General features: G+C 39.0%; 2 protein-coding genes across 3 annotated transcripts; one reads left to right on the forward strand and one right to left on the reverse strand.

Moving 5' to 3' along the window:
- Positions 1–1873: 1873 nt before the first annotated feature.
- mis18bp1 (MIS18 binding protein 1) lies at positions 1874–10392 on the reverse strand. Its single transcript, XM_041812311.1, has 16 exons — positions 9457–10392; positions 8934–9071; positions 8527–8804; positions 8279–8352; positions 7888–8009; positions 7673–7760; positions 7459–7565; positions 6780–6940; positions 6632–6701; positions 5832–6549; positions 5573–5751; positions 4407–4540; positions 4143–4285; positions 2405–2492; positions 2273–2321; positions 1874–2042 (listed from the first exon to the last, which is right to left on the reverse strand). The coding sequence occupies exons 1-16, from the start codon at positions 10274–10276 to the stop codon at positions 1945–1947; spliced, it is 3267 nt and encodes a 1088-aa protein (XP_041668245.1). The 5' UTR covers positions 10277–10392; the 3' UTR covers positions 1874–1944.
- Positions 10393–11031: 639 nt separating this feature from the next.
- Positions 11032–17256, forward strand: LOC121526039 (serine protease HTRA2, mitochondrial-like). Of its 2 annotated transcripts, XM_041812314.1 has the most exons (8): positions 11032–11700; positions 12805–13009; positions 13623–13817; positions 13928–13960; positions 15070–15178; positions 15271–15340; positions 15424–15519; positions 16739–17254. In XM_041812314.1, the coding sequence occupies exons 1-8, from the start codon at positions 11252–11254 to the stop codon at positions 16902–16904; spliced, it is 1323 nt and encodes a 440-aa protein (XP_041668248.1). In that variant the 5' UTR covers positions 11032–11251; the 3' UTR covers positions 16905–17254. The 2 variants fall into 2 exon arrangements, with proteins under 2 accessions (XP_041668248.1, XP_041668249.1); XM_041812315.1 differs by lacking the exon at positions 13928–13960 and having other exon boundaries at positions 16739–17256.
- Positions 17257–17320: the final 64 nt, after the last annotated feature.

Genomic DNA, 17320 nt, shown 5'->3' on the forward strand with positions numbered 1-17320 from the left:
CACTAGAAATAAACTGGTTTACAGCCTGGTTCAAAACACCAAACGTGTCTCATTAGCTGGTGTCTTATTGTGCTCCCACTTTACAGGGGTGAATTTTTTTGTTAGGATTTAGGATGAAAGCTGATTGCCGAGTCTCATTTGATTGACAGATAGCTCAGCAGGCAGAGGCTCCATTTATGTCAACCGGAATGCTAGCTAACAGCCTCCACAGATTGGCTTCAAGAGCCATTTGAGTCCGACTATTGTAAGCAGATGACTGACGTCACACGGGGTTTGTCCAGTTCTTTCTAGTCTGTGATACAGCCTAGTGATGACATGCCAGCCCCAGAAATTTATACCTAAATTTTGCAATCACCCCCTAGTGGCAGTTGTTGTTTAGGCAGTTGGGACTGATCCCACTGCTAAAGGCAAAATGATTTGTTTTTTGAAAAACCACAAATAATTTTTAAAAAATATGTCAATTGAACCAAAATATTAATTCAATTTTAGTTTTTGTGAAGTCCGGCTTCTTGAGCATCTTCCAAGAAAATAGCTGGCCCTTGTACAAATGTAGTTGTTGACCCCTGACCTATGGCCTCATCCTTACTAACCAATTAATGTTTGACCATTTCCACTCAGGTAGAGGCACAAGACAGGGATGCCTTCTGAGCCCGTAGGTATTCACCCTTACTCTCGAAATAACCTTTAGACAGAATGAGATACAGGGAATTGTGGGAGGGGGGGCACACACACACACACATAGACTGTCTCTATGCAGATGATCTCCTCTCTATGTTACCAACCCTGATACTACTTTACCTCATGTCTTTTCCTTACTTAGTGCTTTTGGAGTTATCTCAGGCTACAAGTTTAATTTACGGAAAAATATTTAACTTCAAATTAGATTGTGCATAATGGGCTTTCCTCTCCTAACTTTCAATTCTGCTAATGGGCTGCTAACTTTAGCTACATGTCTCTGGCTACTTCCCCCGATTATGTGAATCGGCCTGAATGGGTTAACACTGAGGCTTCACCGTACCGTCCCTTCTCTTTATCAGCTCTCTTAGGGGCATTGCTCCTGCATCCAGTCCCTGTTCCCAAACACTATGTGGTTGTATGGCATTGGTTAAAGATTTTGAAACAGTTTAAATAGTCCCTTGGTGTGCAGGGCGTTTCTCTCTGTATATAGCACAGCAGAGGATTACCAGGCCCAGCAATATGATCATCTCTCTTTGTTCTTCTTCCCACTTCCCTTTAACAGTAAAAGTTTTACCAAAACTCTGGCAGTGATACAAGGCAATACAAATTAGCGTGCAGAAAATATAACCCTCATCATTGATGGGTTTGTCTGCTTTTGTAGGTTATAAAGAGGTGTCAGTATTATTTTCAGTCAGATTCACAGCTAGATTCTGACAACTCAAAAACTTTCTCAGATGTACTTTACAGAAAATCTAGAAACAATAAAAACTTCTGTGATCACATCTTTATTTTTTGAGCTTTTCTTTTGAAGCACTAGCATTTTAATGCTTACAAGGAAAAACAGTTCATATGAAGATACTATGTACACCTTAAACCATGAGAAATGATTTCATAATGTTTATTTAAAGTATAGTTTTGAATCTTGGGACCAGAACTTAAACAGAAACTATATTTACAGTAACATACTTGGATAAAGTAGAGTAAGTCTACTTTAGTCAGCATACATGTCTCAAAATTGAACAGAAAAAATCCAACCATATACCAAACTAAAATGCCACAAATTTATACATAATATACACTCACCAGCTTTTCTGACCATTAGAACTATCTCTCACTTGGAGTTAAAGACAAGCAAAAAACACCCCATTCTGATTAAAAATAGTGTTCGTAAACAAGAAAAATACCACATCTCTCATCTGTTCCAGTGATTTTAATCCAAGGGAGCATTTTAAGATTTATTTTTTACACATTTTTGGTTGCGTTGAATCAGTTGTCTGAAAAGTAAAAATCCTCTTCCTCTCCGCTATCAGACAGTGCTGCATCGTTTGCCGGAAACATCTCCCAAACGACAAAGGTGTCATTTTCTAGTAAAAATGAGGAGGAATAAATTCTGTTAAGTGACAAAACTCATGTGGGTTCAGAAATAAATTCTTTCAATCACAGGTTTTAAAATGTATTTGACCAGTTTTCTACCATGGTTTTCCTAATAAGGTAGTAAATAAAAAAGAATGCTAATCTTCCAAGGACATTGGTTCGGATTTTTATACTATTAAGTATTTCCTTTTTTACGTGTCAGCATGGATTAATTTCATACCTGTGTTACCACATCTCTTCATGGTTCGCTTAGCAGATGGTGTGAGGATCTGAAAGAAGCAAAGAGGAGAAATGTTTTCATAATAATGAGAAATCTAAGGTATGTGCCCAGAAAACCCTTGTAAATAGTTACCTTAGCAGAAGGAGCCTGTTTGCAAACATTATATTGATTTTTTCTCATCCTCTTCTGGAGTTGGTACGTGTACTTGTCATCATTGCTCCTTAGAATAAATAAAGAAGGCAAGTTAGTCATTATCTGCAATTAAAATCTTAAGCCCAGTTCTTTTCTGTGATAAAATCTTAAATCACTATAAAATGAGTGACTCACTTTAAGTGATTTATTTTTTAAGTTACTGCCCATACATCTGTCCTTATAAAGACAGCAGTCTGCATATTCACTGATGCACACAGGGCAGTCACAGAGACATCTCCACTTCCCAGAGTTCACAGTTTGGCAGATTACATGTTTTTGCCATGAATTTCTTTTTTCTCCGTCTTTATCATCACGTAATAAAAAACATGAGGCTGCATGAGGGTGGTTCATTTCCAACAATTCCTTTTAATAAAGATACTGCCATGCATGTTTCTTGCCATCACCATCATAGCATTAACCTGACACATCAGATCAAATTGATGGCAAGGTCGGTTGGAAGACATGCAAAAACATCTTCTCTGCCAAGACAAGCTGTTGGTTTGGCTCGTTGAGCTTGTTTAAAAAAAAAATAAAGTGGTCCTGCTCCGTTTAAACTGACACTTTCCCACAGCACATCCAGGCAAACAGCTACTACAGCAGCAGCCATCGGATACACCTGCAAATCCCATCGCAAACCCACACTGAAGCAGAACAGGAGAAGAGTGCAAACATCTTTTCTGTCATTGAAAGTTGTTAGTGTTGCTCTCTGCCCTTGTTTCAGAAATGACGTCCAGTTCTGACAAGAACTACCACTGTAGGTACGTCCAAGCTAATCACTTCATTAGCAGGCACTATATACACAGCCACTCACACAACAACTAACCCTTTCTCATGTTCATATGAATCACAAACTCATGCCAAAGCAGGTTTAGAGAAGAGCGAAAAACAGCTTTCATATCATGAAAAGCTTTTAGTGTTGTTTTTCATTTTTATTTCCTTCAGAAATGTGGTCCAGTTCTAGTAAAACTGATGCTGTGCTAAAGCTACAGTACCAGTCACAAGTTTGGACACACCTTTTAATTCAAAGGTTTTCTTTATTTTTATTTTCTACAATGTAGGTTAATATTGAAGACATCAAAACTACGAAAAAACACGTATGGAATTATGTAGACAATAAAAAAAATGTTAAACAAACCAGAGTATGTTTTATATTTCAGATTGTTCAAACTAGCCACATTTTGCTCCGATGACAGCTTGACACACTTCTGTCATTCTCTCAATTAGAGTCACAAGGTAGTCACCTGGAATGGTTTTCAATTAACAGGTGTGCCTGTTAATTGAAAACCTTTGAATAACAAGGTGTGTCCAGACTTTTGACTGGTACTGTACATCTGAGGTAATCACTGCACAGGAGGTAGACATTGCAAACAGTTTTCAGAACAACTAAACTGCGTCCATAGCTTTTTCTTCTCGAATGACGCTGATTGGAACAGTGTGACAAACGTTGTGGACTAGAGCTTTTCAAGATATATTTGCCTGATAACAGACATGGAGTCTGGCAAACCCATCTGCTCTCCAAAGTTATCATAGCATAGCAGCTCAACTTCACTCACATAAATACAACAATGCTACACAATCTTCGCCTTGTTACAAGATATATGCTGAAAATAGTTATTTTCCTGCAAACTTTGAAACGGTCTCACTTTGGCTTTAGGGGCTAGATGTCAAGATAACTCACGTGTTTGGAGAGTCGATCATGTCAGGCCTGACATCCAGACACTGAGGGGTCTTTGCATCAGGGAAACCTGCTGACCCCGGAGTACGGGGCATCTGGTCTGATGGAGCACAGTCAAGGTCCTCACTTGAACATATAGAGGGCATCTACACATGATGATACACAAAAGCAATGATTCATCATAAAAAAAGAAAGTCATTGGACTGAGATTATTCAGATTGTTTCTTTTTGGAAAAGCACATTAAAAATAAAACTAAAGAAACAAACCCCAAACTGTTTTTGATGCATGTATGCAGAAGTGAAAACATCATCTACATCCTCTCTGGGCATGGACTTCAGGAACTGACGCACCTGCTGCTTTCTCTTCAAGGTTCCCGCACGTGCTGATATCAAAGGCACTTCTGTAACAAGATGTTCATGCAAGTTGAACACCGATCATTCAGACATTATGAGCAAGAACTCAAAATGTCTCAGGTTTTAGTTTCTATGCAGGGAGTTTTCTTTCGTTAACAGTGCCAGACTATTTGAAGCTGGAGGAACTCATCAAGAAGTTAAGTAATAGAACAAAAAATATCAAAAATTCTCAGTTTGTTGCAGTTAAAAAAAAACTCAATTAATGACATAACGAGGCTAATGAGTTACAGCTGCAATCAAAATTATTCAACCTTTGTTGCAAATCAGGTTTATTGGGAAATGGTTCAGACTCTCTGCTTTCACAATAAACCTTATTTGCAATGGTGGTTGAATAACTTTGATTGCAACTGTACGAACATGTCTGTATAATGTATAGAGTATATTAGCACAACAGAAATAACACCTCCATAAGGTACAACTGTCAATTTTAGTTTTATCCTGAAAACATCCCTGCAGATTAAAGGGCTTTTTAATTGTACTTAAAAGTTAATTGAGCAAGCTAGGTGTCCACTCCTCTGTCATACAAATTCACTTCTCCTGACATCTTCTCAACTATAAATGTTTGAACCCAAACTGTTATCAATATCACAAACTTAACAAGACTTAACTTCATCCCTTTTAATCATCACACATGGTTTAGATTTCTCTGATTTTTAAAGGAAAACATGTGGCATCAAACTTTTGGCTGACTTAAATGGAACTGCACAACATTCATGAATTGCCTCATGTGAGTCAAACCTGGATGCTGTGAAGCTAGATAACAAGTCTCTTCACTGATGTTTAAGATGTGTTATCAGATATGTATTTTATATACAGAATATCTATAATTAATAAAGGCTGCATGCTGTAACTTAAGTTATCTGACACTTACCAGTAGACACTGGTTATTAGAAATTACTGTATAGAAACCCTCTCATGCAGGGCCATCAGTATTTATTTCAACTCTGTTTGATAACAATCTTCCAACTCCTCACAGGGGCTTTGAAATGCCTTTATTCCAAACTAATACCCAACCCTACCTTGATCTTTTGGTGCTTCCACCTTTTGCTTCGTGGGTTTGTTCTGTTTCTTGGCGGGAGTCTCAGGAGCAACCTTAGACATGAGCTGCTTGCGACACTCCTCTACAGAACGTGTCCCAACCATCCTCGCCACCTTTGCCCAGTAGCCTGCCATGTTTTTAGGATAGTAGGACACAGCCCTAGAAAACACAATCGCAGAAATGAAACTAGTTCTGTAGTTCTCTGTTGTTCTGTATGTTAAAAAGAAAAAAATACTCACTCCCGTAACTTCGTCAGCTCCACCTCGGTCCACTCAAATTGATCGTCATCTTGAATCTGTGTGTTGCCTTTGTTTCTCTTTTCTTTCTTGTTGATCACCTTAGGCTGAGGTTTTGTGGGTGGTGATATCTTGGTGCATTTACTCTGTTTAGGTCTGACTTGTGTTTGTGTGGCATCATTATTTTTTGTTCCTTTGGTTCTCCTATTAAGCTCCTTCTCACTCTCCTCAAAGGATTCTGCTGACAGACTCGATGAGAGTCTGTTCTGCCTTGGCTTGTTATGATCCTTCCCACCTCTCTTGTTATTTTCCCTCCTTGTTCTCCTGAAGAGAACCTCGTCATCTGAAGACTGATCATGAGCAGAGGGAGATGCTGAGGATGACAGGATATCCCGTTTGCTTTTAGAGACTCTGCCTGAATGTTTTGCTGTTCCCTGTGTCTGATTTTTTGACTTCTTTGTTAAATATTTTTCAGGCTCCATTTGCTGGACAGCATCCACATACAGCCTCTTCTCTGGAGCTGGACGCCTTCTGCTGGATCTTGTCATTCTGCTGGAGCCCTCGTCAGGGCTGCTTTTTACCTCCACAGGAGGCTCTGGTAAATACAAGGGCTTCTCTTCAAGATTAACTTTAGCTCTGTTGCTTTTGCTGACTTGGGCCTTGACCCTCCTCTGCGGTGCTGGTTCCTGTTGGTTGCTGGTCAATTCACTTCTAGACTGATCTGGACACAGAAAACAATCTGTCTGTATTCAACATACTACTTCTCTCTTGATTTTAAGACTACAGCTCCTGATTATCTTTACCTCCAGCACATGGGAGGAACACACGGGCAGGTTTCCTTGATGCCCTCGCGGACACTCGTGTACTGACCTCCTGTGAGAAGTAGAGTTTAAACAATCAGTTGTTTGCACATCATCAAATTAACAGCTCACATCATCTTTAAGTGCTTACAGGGATGCAGATGGAGCTCTCATAACATTCATGGATGGTAACATTCATATGTGCATCCAGAATGACTCTCCCGCCTTTCCAGTACTCCAGTGGGGGTTTGATCGTGCGACCACTCCGGGACACTTGATTTGAAGTCACAGGGGCGGGAGGACAGGAGGCAGCTGAAGAGAAGAAAAAAATTTTCATGGTAATAAAATCAGCTTTGGTGTAACAATTTGCTGATCTATCCACCTATCGATTTTCTTTCTCTTCCCAGTGCATGATCCCGGAGTTAACTAGAGATGCGATACTACCTCACAGTACTATAAAAATCAGCGCAAGTAAGGGACAAACCTAACTGATGGGACAAAAAATAAACCAAAACAATTTCAACCAGCATCACTAACCATTAAACATCAATGCTACTTAATAAAGACCAAACTGTTGAAAACATGATAAAGTGAGAAGGTCAACGTGGCAAATCATACCAGTTTAGTCTCAGCACTGTAAGCATACGGACACAAATACTTAGTTCAGAGCATCACTGAAGCTGCAGTTGTCATAAACTCATTCAAACTAATCACTTCCACCTGGATTTTTGTTTAATATGAGGTTAAAGCTGCTACATTAAGACTTTACAGTGATGTAAATGAATTTAAATTTTTTAAAAACAGCTGGCTGAAATGTTTCTCATACTTACGCGTTTTTAGAGGTTTTTGCCTGTGCTGCTTCACAGACACAGAGGAAGTCTCAGATTTTGTCCGTGCCTTGTTGCCACTCGCTTCACTGTTCCTTGTTGTCCCTCTGCTGCAACAAAATTCAATTCAGCTTATGAGTGAAAGTAGTTTTGACAAACTGAATTCTTTTTTGCCCCTCTGTTGCAGGTGGCTCAGGAGTGACAGACATGCTCTTACTTTTTTTCTGACAGAAACTTCTCATAAAGTGCCTTCCAGTTTGCAGGAAAACCATCAACAAACTTTTTCAAAAACCACTTGGGAAATCCTGCGAGCAGAAAGGGGCAGATAAAGGAAAAGTATTATTAAAATGTAAAATATTTATAAAGCTCTTTATCTAGTTTTCTTTATTTCTTTTGCATTTTTATAGATTTCTTAGATGGAAGATATATTACCAGAGTCAGCCTTCAAGTTCATCTTGCCTACCAAGATGTAAACTCTTCCTGAAACGGTCTTCAAAACATGATTATTGACCCGATCCAAAATGATATTACTGGTCCACGGTACGTTGTTATCCCTGAGAAGAAAAATGGTTGAACAATTAAATAACATTTTATCTAGAGTCAAAAGCATAAAAAATTTGGTCCCATATGACTCAAACTGTTTAAACAATGTTAAAATCAGTAATGATAAACTTGTTTTCCTCTTATTTAAATCACAATGAATTAAGGTAGTCAAAATTTTGATGCTTGAATTATTTTCTACACCACCTATTCTTAAGCGAAAAAATCTTGAATGTGAGCTTCATAAATAAAAGTTTAAATTCTATTATCATTGAAAACTTACTGGCAGTTTCCCTGGACATATATGCCCTTATGATTCCTGCTCAGATACCACTTTTTGAGGTGAATCACACTTTCCTGCCAAAGAGGGAAACAGATCAAGGACTGAAGGACACAGAAAATTGAATTAAGATGAAAAAGTAAAGATGCTTACATTTTTCAGTCATGAGGTCAAATTCTCAATTAGAATATCTTAAAACATTACCCATAATATCAAACACTTCGATGTTTTTATTTGAAACTTCCACTCACACAGGGGAATTTCACTGTCTGAGGCCATTTGTTTCGCTTGAACACAGTGGCTTGTTTCTTAGGTATGGTGATCCTTGGTGAATTGAGTACAAGAGGGTCTTCGAGTAAAACAGGCTGTAATGGCTCAGCAGGGTTTAGGACATCCTCAGAGGGGTCTGTGTCTGACTGACTGTCAGCTGACTTCTCTGGAGACTGATTGGCTGGACCCATACTGTCTGGAGCTTTCATATATTCAGGAATAAAGGAGGGAGATGTACCTCTGGACTGATGGAAATCATCTGTTGAAAAGAATAGCTACCATTACCAAAAAGATAACATGATGTGCAATATGCAAGCGAGAAAAAAAATCTTTGTCTGCTCTTTAAATTTAAATCAAGTGTTTTTTTTTTACTTCATACTAATCTTACTTTCATCAAAGAGATCCCTTGTGCTGCTGCTGACTTGGTGGGCTTCTTGCTGCTCTGCTTTACTCTTCCTCTCCTTCATGTAAGCAAACATCTTGGCTGGAGACATTGGGGGGAATTTTTCTGCCACCACCTGGCAACCTGTTAAAAACAACAAAGATGGGTTGCACAATAAGAGAAATTTAAGGCATGCTCTTGTTTTTAGGCATCAGAAATTACAGTAAAAGTCTGTCACATGGTCTAGATTCCACAACACATTAGGAACATCTGAGTACATAAATATTGTCCTTTTTGCCATTTTTAACACTTAACAGGAGTTTTCCTGAAGTTTAAACTTGATTTATTCCTCTTCTATGCATTTGAGATAGATGTAGTGTTTTTAAGTCTATGTACTTTTTTTATACTGTAGTTATACAGTCAAATTTTGACAGTCTTACAGCAAAGTGGTACAGAAGCTTAACCACTCCCTTTAATAACACAGGTGTACAGACTTCCATTAAGAACACATGCAGCAATAATATCTCACGTTTAACAGCTGTGGGCATCGATGGTAACAAGGCCTCATGACTGAACTGGCTCATCCCTGGTTGGTCAGCAGAGAACCTTCTAACATGGCCCAGATCCTCCATGTAAGTGTCGCCGGGGATGTCATCCTCACTGCAAGCACTGGAGGTCTTCCTCTCCTGAGGCTGACTGATAACTTCATTGCTGACCTTGTTAAAGTCCTGCTGCTCCAGTTTTCTCTTCCTCAGCCTTTTCCTCATGGGGGAAAACACAGAGTCTGGAACACACTCCTCTACACACACACCCCTCCTGCAGTCCCAGCCCTCTGGCTGGATCTTCACTGGAGTCCTGCTTCCGCTCACCATGGCACCATCAAGGTGTCTGTGAGGTTGCTCTGTGTGTGTTGTTCTGTTGAACACAGAGTTGGGATGATGCACAGCTGTAGATTCCAGGAAGGCTTTCTTTCTCGGCGTGTACCCACCAAACGGGGTCGCTTCCTCCAGAGGCTTGCTGCTAAAGTCTAAGAAGGAAGCTCCACAGGTTTTCTGGGGACTCTTTATGGGCGAGAGGGTCAAAATCTGTGCTTCTTTCCGATAGGGGCCAAACCTCTGGTTCTCCTTGAGTTCCTCTGTCATCCATGTGCTTTCTGTTGTCTTCCTGGGCGACGTAAAATCCCCTCCGTGTTTCTCTGCGTACAATGGCTCAGTGGCTACGTTGCTAAGAATCCCCTCTTTCGCGCACAACTCTTGTCTTTGCACTTTGGATTTCAGCTTTGCAAACACCTTGGCGGGGGATTCAAACCTCGGTTTAGCTTGTTGTAAAATAGGATGATACGACGCCATGGTTTAAGTAAAACAATTTAAAAAACAGTGATAATAAACCCGGAGTGTATGCTAGCAACGAGCTCGCTAGCCCGCAGATTTCAAATTTCGAGTTTGTGCCGCCTTTGGCTGGTAACATGTGACGTAGCTTTAAAAAACAAACACGTCACTTCCGGACTGCCTGGCTATCACAATAAAGTTTGAGATGTCACAGGTTTCTCACCGTTTATGATAACAGCATTTTACACAGAAAAAAACTTTTTTTTTTAACTAACTACAACAGGACATTTTTTTAAATTGTGTACAAGTGAGTGATAATAGTAGGACTGTCGCAATACAAATATATATCTTTCCCTGGGGATTAATAAAATATCTATCTATCTATCTATCTATCTATCTATCTATCTTCCATGTCCCATTAGGATATGTTAAACTATAAGTTCCGATAAGTCCAAACTCTCAATTTTTAAGAAGAGAAGAATAGCGTTAAGCGTAGAAGTAAAGAAATGTAAGCTTACTAAAAATCCCCTAGATATCTTTATTCTTGAAGGTTCTTTTGTCTCCACACTTCCTCTTTTATGCTATTTATACTTTTTCAAATATAAACCATATTTTCTCTTATTAAAATAATGGTTGATGCTTGTCTGTATAGAGGTAATACTTGAATATTATGCCAATACATTGCTCTAACTGACTATTGGATGGTATCTTTCGCAAAAACAAAATCGCTATATACAAAAAAAATAAATAAATAAAAAAAATAGCTTACTGCGCATGCTCGCTGAAAGTCATGTTTCCGGGTTAAGGTGTCGCTTTCCTAGTAGTTGACAGCAGGCAGCTTCAGATAAAAGGTTCGTCCGTGATCCTTTGTACTCATGAGAAAAAGTATGTTTTTCAGATTAACTTAGACCCGACTATTTGTGTTATAAATTGTTTTTTTAACTGTTGTGTGACTGTCTAAAAACTCTGTACCCGGGCTGACTGAAGTGATGCAACATGGCAGCAACTCCTCTCAGGAGGTGCTTTCTGTCCGCACTGAGACACGCTCGGTGTCACAGCCGTGGACTTAACCCTGTGGCAGAGAGGACAGCGTCCTATACTGTGATCTGTAACTACAGAGCAGCAGATGGAAACACAAGCCTTAACGCGGGACCCTCGGTGCAGTGGGACAAACACGACAGTGGAGACAGCAGCAGCTCTCCCGTGCTAAAGTCAGTCTCTGTGGGGCTCGGGCTGTGTGGGGCTGCGCTGCTGGACAGTCAGAGGGACGAACAACCGGAGGAAAGAGAGAACTCTGTTTCTGGGAGGATTTTTGGACTACTTTTCCCATCAGCTCAGTGTGCTTCCCCTTTTAAACCTGATAGCCCCCGCTTCAAATACAACTTCATAGCAGACGTGGTCGAAAAGTCCGCTCCAGCTGTCGTGTACATTGAAATCCTGGGCAGGTGAGTCGACTGAAAAGGTAACTTAAGGAGGAATAACCAAAACGTAAAAGTGTTTGTAGCAAGTGATATTCTATCACACAAATAGGAAAAATGTTTTGTGTAAGCTTGGATGTAATTTGATATTTATTTTAAAGATGTCATACATTTAAACATTAACACAAATATGGACCGTTTAAATTAATATTGACCTAAATATACATTGCAGTACGTTTTTTAACCAGCAGAGGGTGCTTTCTGATGTTACTGTGTTTAAGATTGCAAGATATTGGCATGGTATCGTTAATGGCAGATATGAACATTTCTGCCAACATTTATAGCCTATATATTGGCTGTATAAATAATATATCGGCTTGAAATATTTGCACAGATGTACCATCAGGTAGAGGTGGCTGCCTAGGTGCCCCAAACTTAAAACAACTACCAGACTGTTTAAAAAATGCAGCTTTTTTTATTTGCTGAAAAGTGCCAGTTTTGGAGATAGGACGTCTTGGCCTCAGCGACATACACATATATACACATATATGGCTGTGCACTTCCACATTTACGCATTTAGACATCTGTATCATATTGAATCCTATAGACCACTGGTTCCCAACCTGGGGTCCAGGGACCTCTTTGGGGTGCATCAGAGGTTTCAGGGGGGTGTGAGGCTCTGTCTACTTAGAGGTTGCCAAAATTAAATTTACTTAAAATCTTTTAAATTTTATGTTAATTTTTGACATACATGTATCACCTTTTGTTTGTGTGGGTTCTTGGGGTCCTCAGCTCCTCTACGATACAATTAAGGGGGGCTTAAAAGAAAAAAGGTTGGGAACCACTGTGACGGAAGTGTATTTGTTCAGTTTCTTATATTGCAACTTTTGTAATTCTAATAGATGTTAATCAAAATGGTGACCTTCAATATCGTTTGATTTTTGGTACAGTTGATTCAAATGTACTTTTTAAAAAAAGGTAACGTGACAACACTAGAGACCACATTTGGTACAGTTATTGCCTGATCTTGATTTTCAAAGATGCCTGTCAGTTGATAGAAAAAGGTTTTGATTATCCTCTCTGTCTGGATTAAATAATCAAACAAGATTAACCATCTGTAATCTTTTATAGACACCCATTTTCAGGCAGAGAAGTTCCTGTGTCCAATGGCTCTGGATTCATCATCAGCAGTGATGGTCTCATTGTCACCAACGCTCATGTTGTGGCCAACAAGAGAGGCGTCCGAGTGAAGCTCACAAACGGGGATACGTACAATGCCACCGTGCAGGATGTTGACCCTGTGGCGGACATTGCTACCATAAAAATCACCGCAAGGGTGAGCAGAAAACAGCGATAGTCTCTGCAAATATAAAGTGTTTTGGTCTTTCTTACTGTGTGTAATTTTTCATCGGTCACAGTGAGCAGTGCTGGTTTTAGTCATTTGACAACATTGTAACTCTTCTGCTGTGTTTACTTTGTGATTATTTACATATTGTGCATATGCGGATCATATTTTGCAAAGTGTCTGTTTAGGAAGGCAAAGTATGTCATTTAATGTAAACTTTCTATAAAGTAGTATCAAAGTATAAAAAAGAAGACTGAATAAAACAAAGATAAGCCTTTATGAGGAATGACTGTATCTTTTGCTTGAGTTCAGACATCTCCCCAGTCTTTTGTGAATAACAAAGCTGTCATTCATACAGTCTGTTGAGTGACTACTACACCCAAGGCATGAACAGTCTTCTCTTTGTCTCTTTGAGAAAATTTACTGTCTGAGGAACTTAAGTCTGATCCAACTGTTTAAAAAACATAAACGGCTAACAATGAGGAACTTCTGCAGGAACAATAGGACAAACCCAGAATATAAGCTCCTTCAAGTGATACTCGTAATAATGGAAGAGAAATGAGGATCAAACACTGACTTGCTCTTTCACTTCCCTTACTTGCAGAATCCTTTACCCACGCTGGCCCTTGGCTACTCCTCTGACATTCGACAAGGAGAGTTCGTGGTCGCCATGGGAAGCCCGTTTGCTCTGAAGAATACAATCACATCAGGGATTGTGAGCTCAGTGCAGAGAGGCAGTAAAGAGCTGGGTCTGTCCAACTCCAACATGGAGTACATCCAGACTGATGCAGCCATCGATGTGAGTGCTCTGTAACAAGTTCACAGATGATGAGTTCATGATGTGCTCTTTCCTATAAATTTTTATTAAATGATCTGATTTCCTGGAGCTACATGTGACTGTTTTTACAGTTTGGAAATTCCGGAGGCCCCCTCATTAACCTGGTGAGTCACTGGTCGTGTTTAAATGTGAATCATCTCATTCAGAAGTCACCACAGTTGTTTAGACTGTTGTAATGTTGTAAATGGACAACAGATTAACAGTTTGTTTAATGGACTCTGTTTACAGAGGTTTATACAAAACAGAAAAAGACCAAGTTTTAGTACAAATTGTTAAATTTTGTGTGCCACTAGCAGCTGAATAAATGACTCATTGAAGAGACCTGTGGAGTTTATACTAAACTTTGGAAGCCAAATGATAAACTTAGTATGTTAATGCACTTAGAAAAAGTCTAATTATGATGTTAATCTGACTTCAACTGTAACATGTTAAGTCTGTCTGATATACTGACTCAAACTTCTTTTAGGTGGACACACCTAGATAGTGCAGGCTGAGACCACTTTTCTTTCATGTTTACACTTCAGTCATCCAAACTGGACTAGGTCTTCTGTACATGCTCCATAACCTCTGCACCTGGCTTTGACACACAAGCTGAGCAGCATAAATTCTTAGCATATCAGAAGTCACCCTGTCGTCTGCCATCAGACATCTCCAGATACAGTTAGGGACAAAATTCTTAGGCCCCCAATGAAATTTCAGTTTTTCCAAAGTATTTCCCAGGTGTTTGTAAACAGAGCAAGTAATTTCTAGCACAGCTTTTCCAGACATCCTTGTTTTATTTTTGATATTTAACATTATTTTACTTTGCACACAGAAACAAAATTATTTTCATAGGTTTATAATTTTGTTCTCGTCTTTAACAGATATGTGCATTGTACTTGTACCAAAAGTAATACATAAAACATGAAGAAAATGTACAGAGCAGAAGATTTGTCCATGTCTTTGCCATTCAACTGTTTAGCTACTTGCTAACTTTTAGTGAGATCAAACATAACTTGGTCAAAAAGTAGCTCATTGAAAGAGGGTATTGCCATCTAATGTAGTGGAGTCAGATATACTGTCAACATTAGATACATCTTCCTGGTTCTTGTATACTTACGGAAGGAAGGTTATCCAGTTAAATAATGTAATCGAGCTACAGCCCTAGTTTTAATTAACTGTGCGTGTAAATGTACTGTCTGATGCACAGTCTGATTGTGTTATTTCTTCTCAGGACGGTGAAGTTATCGGTATAAACACTATGAAGGTCACAGCAGGCATCTCTTTCGCAATACCGTCAGATCGCTTGAGAATTTTCCTCGATCAAGCAGCAAAGAAAAAGAGTAAGATCAGGAGAAGAATCTGAAGCTGGAGAACATCTATTTCGCATTTGAAATAATTCATATCGAACATCCTCTTTTTTGCCTTTTTTCAGCATCTTGGTTTGGCGAGTCAGAAACGAAGCGACGGTACATTGGCGTCATGATGCTGACGCTGACACCGAGGTAAATGATTTACAAAAATAGCTGCTGTGTGACAGAGAAAGAACAACTTAAGAGATGTCACTGATTTGTCCCTGTGGTTTCAGCATCATTACAGAGTTGAAGTTAAGAGATCCGTCCTTTCCTGATGTGACACACGGCATCCTGATTCACAGAGTGATCATGGGCTCCCCATCTGACAGGTGAGAGGAGAAACTGGAAAATGATGGTGAACAATGGACAGCTTTTTTTCTTAATGTTTCTAAGTGTGGTTTGTTTCCTTTTTGCCTTTTGATACTAATAAATGCTACATGGATGATAACAGATGTAAACCTGTGTGGGGGTTGTGATGCTTATATTAGACATTGCATGACATGTTTATTGTTAAGAAATAACAGTGTAGGTGTTTTTTTAGTGTTTGCTTGATTTTAAAAACAAACATAAACCTAACAGGAATTTACATGTTGAGAATTTTTTTTTAATAATCAAGTATAATACTGGTCAAAGACTTTCTTCTTGGAAATGTATATTAACTGTAAGTTGGATTTAACTTTTATGATAAATATTAATGTTAAAACATATGATTGAACAAGTGGAGTTCATCTTATCTACCTTATTCCTAGCCCCCAGGATACTTAAAGTGAAATGTGGGTGCAACTTTCGGTCCTTTCTGTCTAAATGGGACTCTAGAAACAAGATGCTAAACGTGATGATTAGAGCAATTTGGAGATTAAAATATGTAAACTTCGTTACACCTCAAACAGTATAATAATAGTAGTATTTCTCCGCCCTTTACTATAGAGAACAAAGTGAAGAAATTGCCTCAGATACCATAAACAAGCATAGTTGGGTAACTTTATCAGCTTCGTATCAGTACAGTAAAAGACGATCACGCTTTGTGAAAGGACTTGGGACACTACCTTCAAGGTCATATGTCTGTTTAGTTAGTGGAGTTGCTTAAATTCTTATTTCACCAACTAATCCCTCTTAAAATGTGGGAATTTTGTTGAGATTACAATCCATGAATCAAGTTGTCAATTCTTCGGTTTGGTAAATCTCAAATTTTGTATTAAAAAGTAATGATAAATGAATATTGGAAGAATCAAATCCCCCATGCATTTACACAGTCAACAGCATGTTTAAAACACTGTTATTGAAGTCATATATTTAACTTTATCACATCATTAGTACCACGAATGGAGCGACAGGTATGAATTGAACTGTTGGGGCATGGTAGTAGCAGTGTCTCTTGTGTCTTTATAGACCCACAAGGGTTGGGCACTTTGTACTTTTTTTTATGTGTCATGAACACAATCAATCAATCAAGTCTGCATGCTGCGTGGGAATCTTCTAGTTTGTTTGTTTAGAAAGGAAATTTTGAATCAGAAGTTGCCACTTAAAAGTTTGTCATTTTTGTTCCAGAGCCGGCATGCGACCCGGAGACATTGTGTTGGAGATTAACGGAGCGACTGTGAACACCTCAGAGGAGATCTACCAAGCGGTCCGCAGCAATGATAAAATCACCGTGGTGGTGCAAAGAGGACACGAGCTGCTTCAGCTGCATATAACCCCGGAGTACACAGAGTGACACTCAGCACAGATAGCCTTAGGTTGGCCTGAGGGAAACAAAATGATGCCAGATTAGCTCATGAAGACAAGAACACTGGAACATGAGCTGACATTTGTGTCTACTGCAAGAAGCGCAAGTATTTATTGCTTAGGGTTGATAAACATTTAAAGTGGATATGAGCAAAAGACGTTTGCCATTTTCATGTTACAGTTTAGGAGAAATTTAGCCCTATAAGTTGAAGTCACTGTAAACCACACAAAGGCCTTGGTGTCATTTTTAAAATGTAAAAATGGACCTGCCAACACCTGGAGGCTTAAATGGATTAATGTCAGTATTTATTCTTGGGTGTCATGGAGTCAAATAAAAAATTTTCTACCTCTAAAATATACAGTTTCTTCTTTTAAAACTTGCAAAATATGCTGATTTTCTGTGAT

The sequence above is a fragment of the Cheilinus undulatus genome, linkage group 18, assembly GCF_018320785.1.
Source record: "Cheilinus undulatus linkage group 18, ASM1832078v1, whole genome shotgun sequence".
Lineage (NCBI taxonomy): Eukaryota > Metazoa > Chordata > Actinopteri > Labriformes > Labridae > Cheilinus > Cheilinus undulatus.

What these genes read in the sequence shown, in the direction of transcription:
- mis18bp1 (XM_041812311.1), bottom strand. Translation starts at nt 10,276, where the DNA reads ATGGCGTCGTATCATCCTATTTTACAACAAGCTAAACCGAGGTTTGAA. An exon ending in GATGCCCACAGCTGTTAAAC is followed by an intron (nt 9,072 to 9,456) that starts GTGAGATATTAT and finishes TGTTTTTAACAG; the next exon opens with GTTGCCAGGTGGTGGCAGAA. An exon ending in GGAAGCACCAAAAGATCAAG is followed by an intron (nt 4,541 to 5,572) that starts GTAGGGTTGGGT and finishes ATCTTGTTACAG; the next exon opens with AAGTGCCTTTGATATCAGCA.
- LOC121526039 (XM_041812314.1), top strand. Translation starts at nt 11,252, where the DNA reads ATGGCAGCAACTCCTCTCAGGAGGTGCTTTCTGTCCGCACTGAGACAC. An exon ending in TACATTGAAATCCTGGGCAG is followed by an intron (nt 11,701 to 12,804) that starts GTGAGTCGACTG and finishes AATCTTTTATAG; the next exon opens with ACACCCATTTTCAGGCAGAG. An exon ending in GAGGCCCCCTCATTAACCTG is followed by an intron (nt 13,961 to 15,069) that starts GTGAGTCACTGG and finishes ATTTCTTCTCAG; the next exon opens with GACGGTGAAGTTATCGGTAT.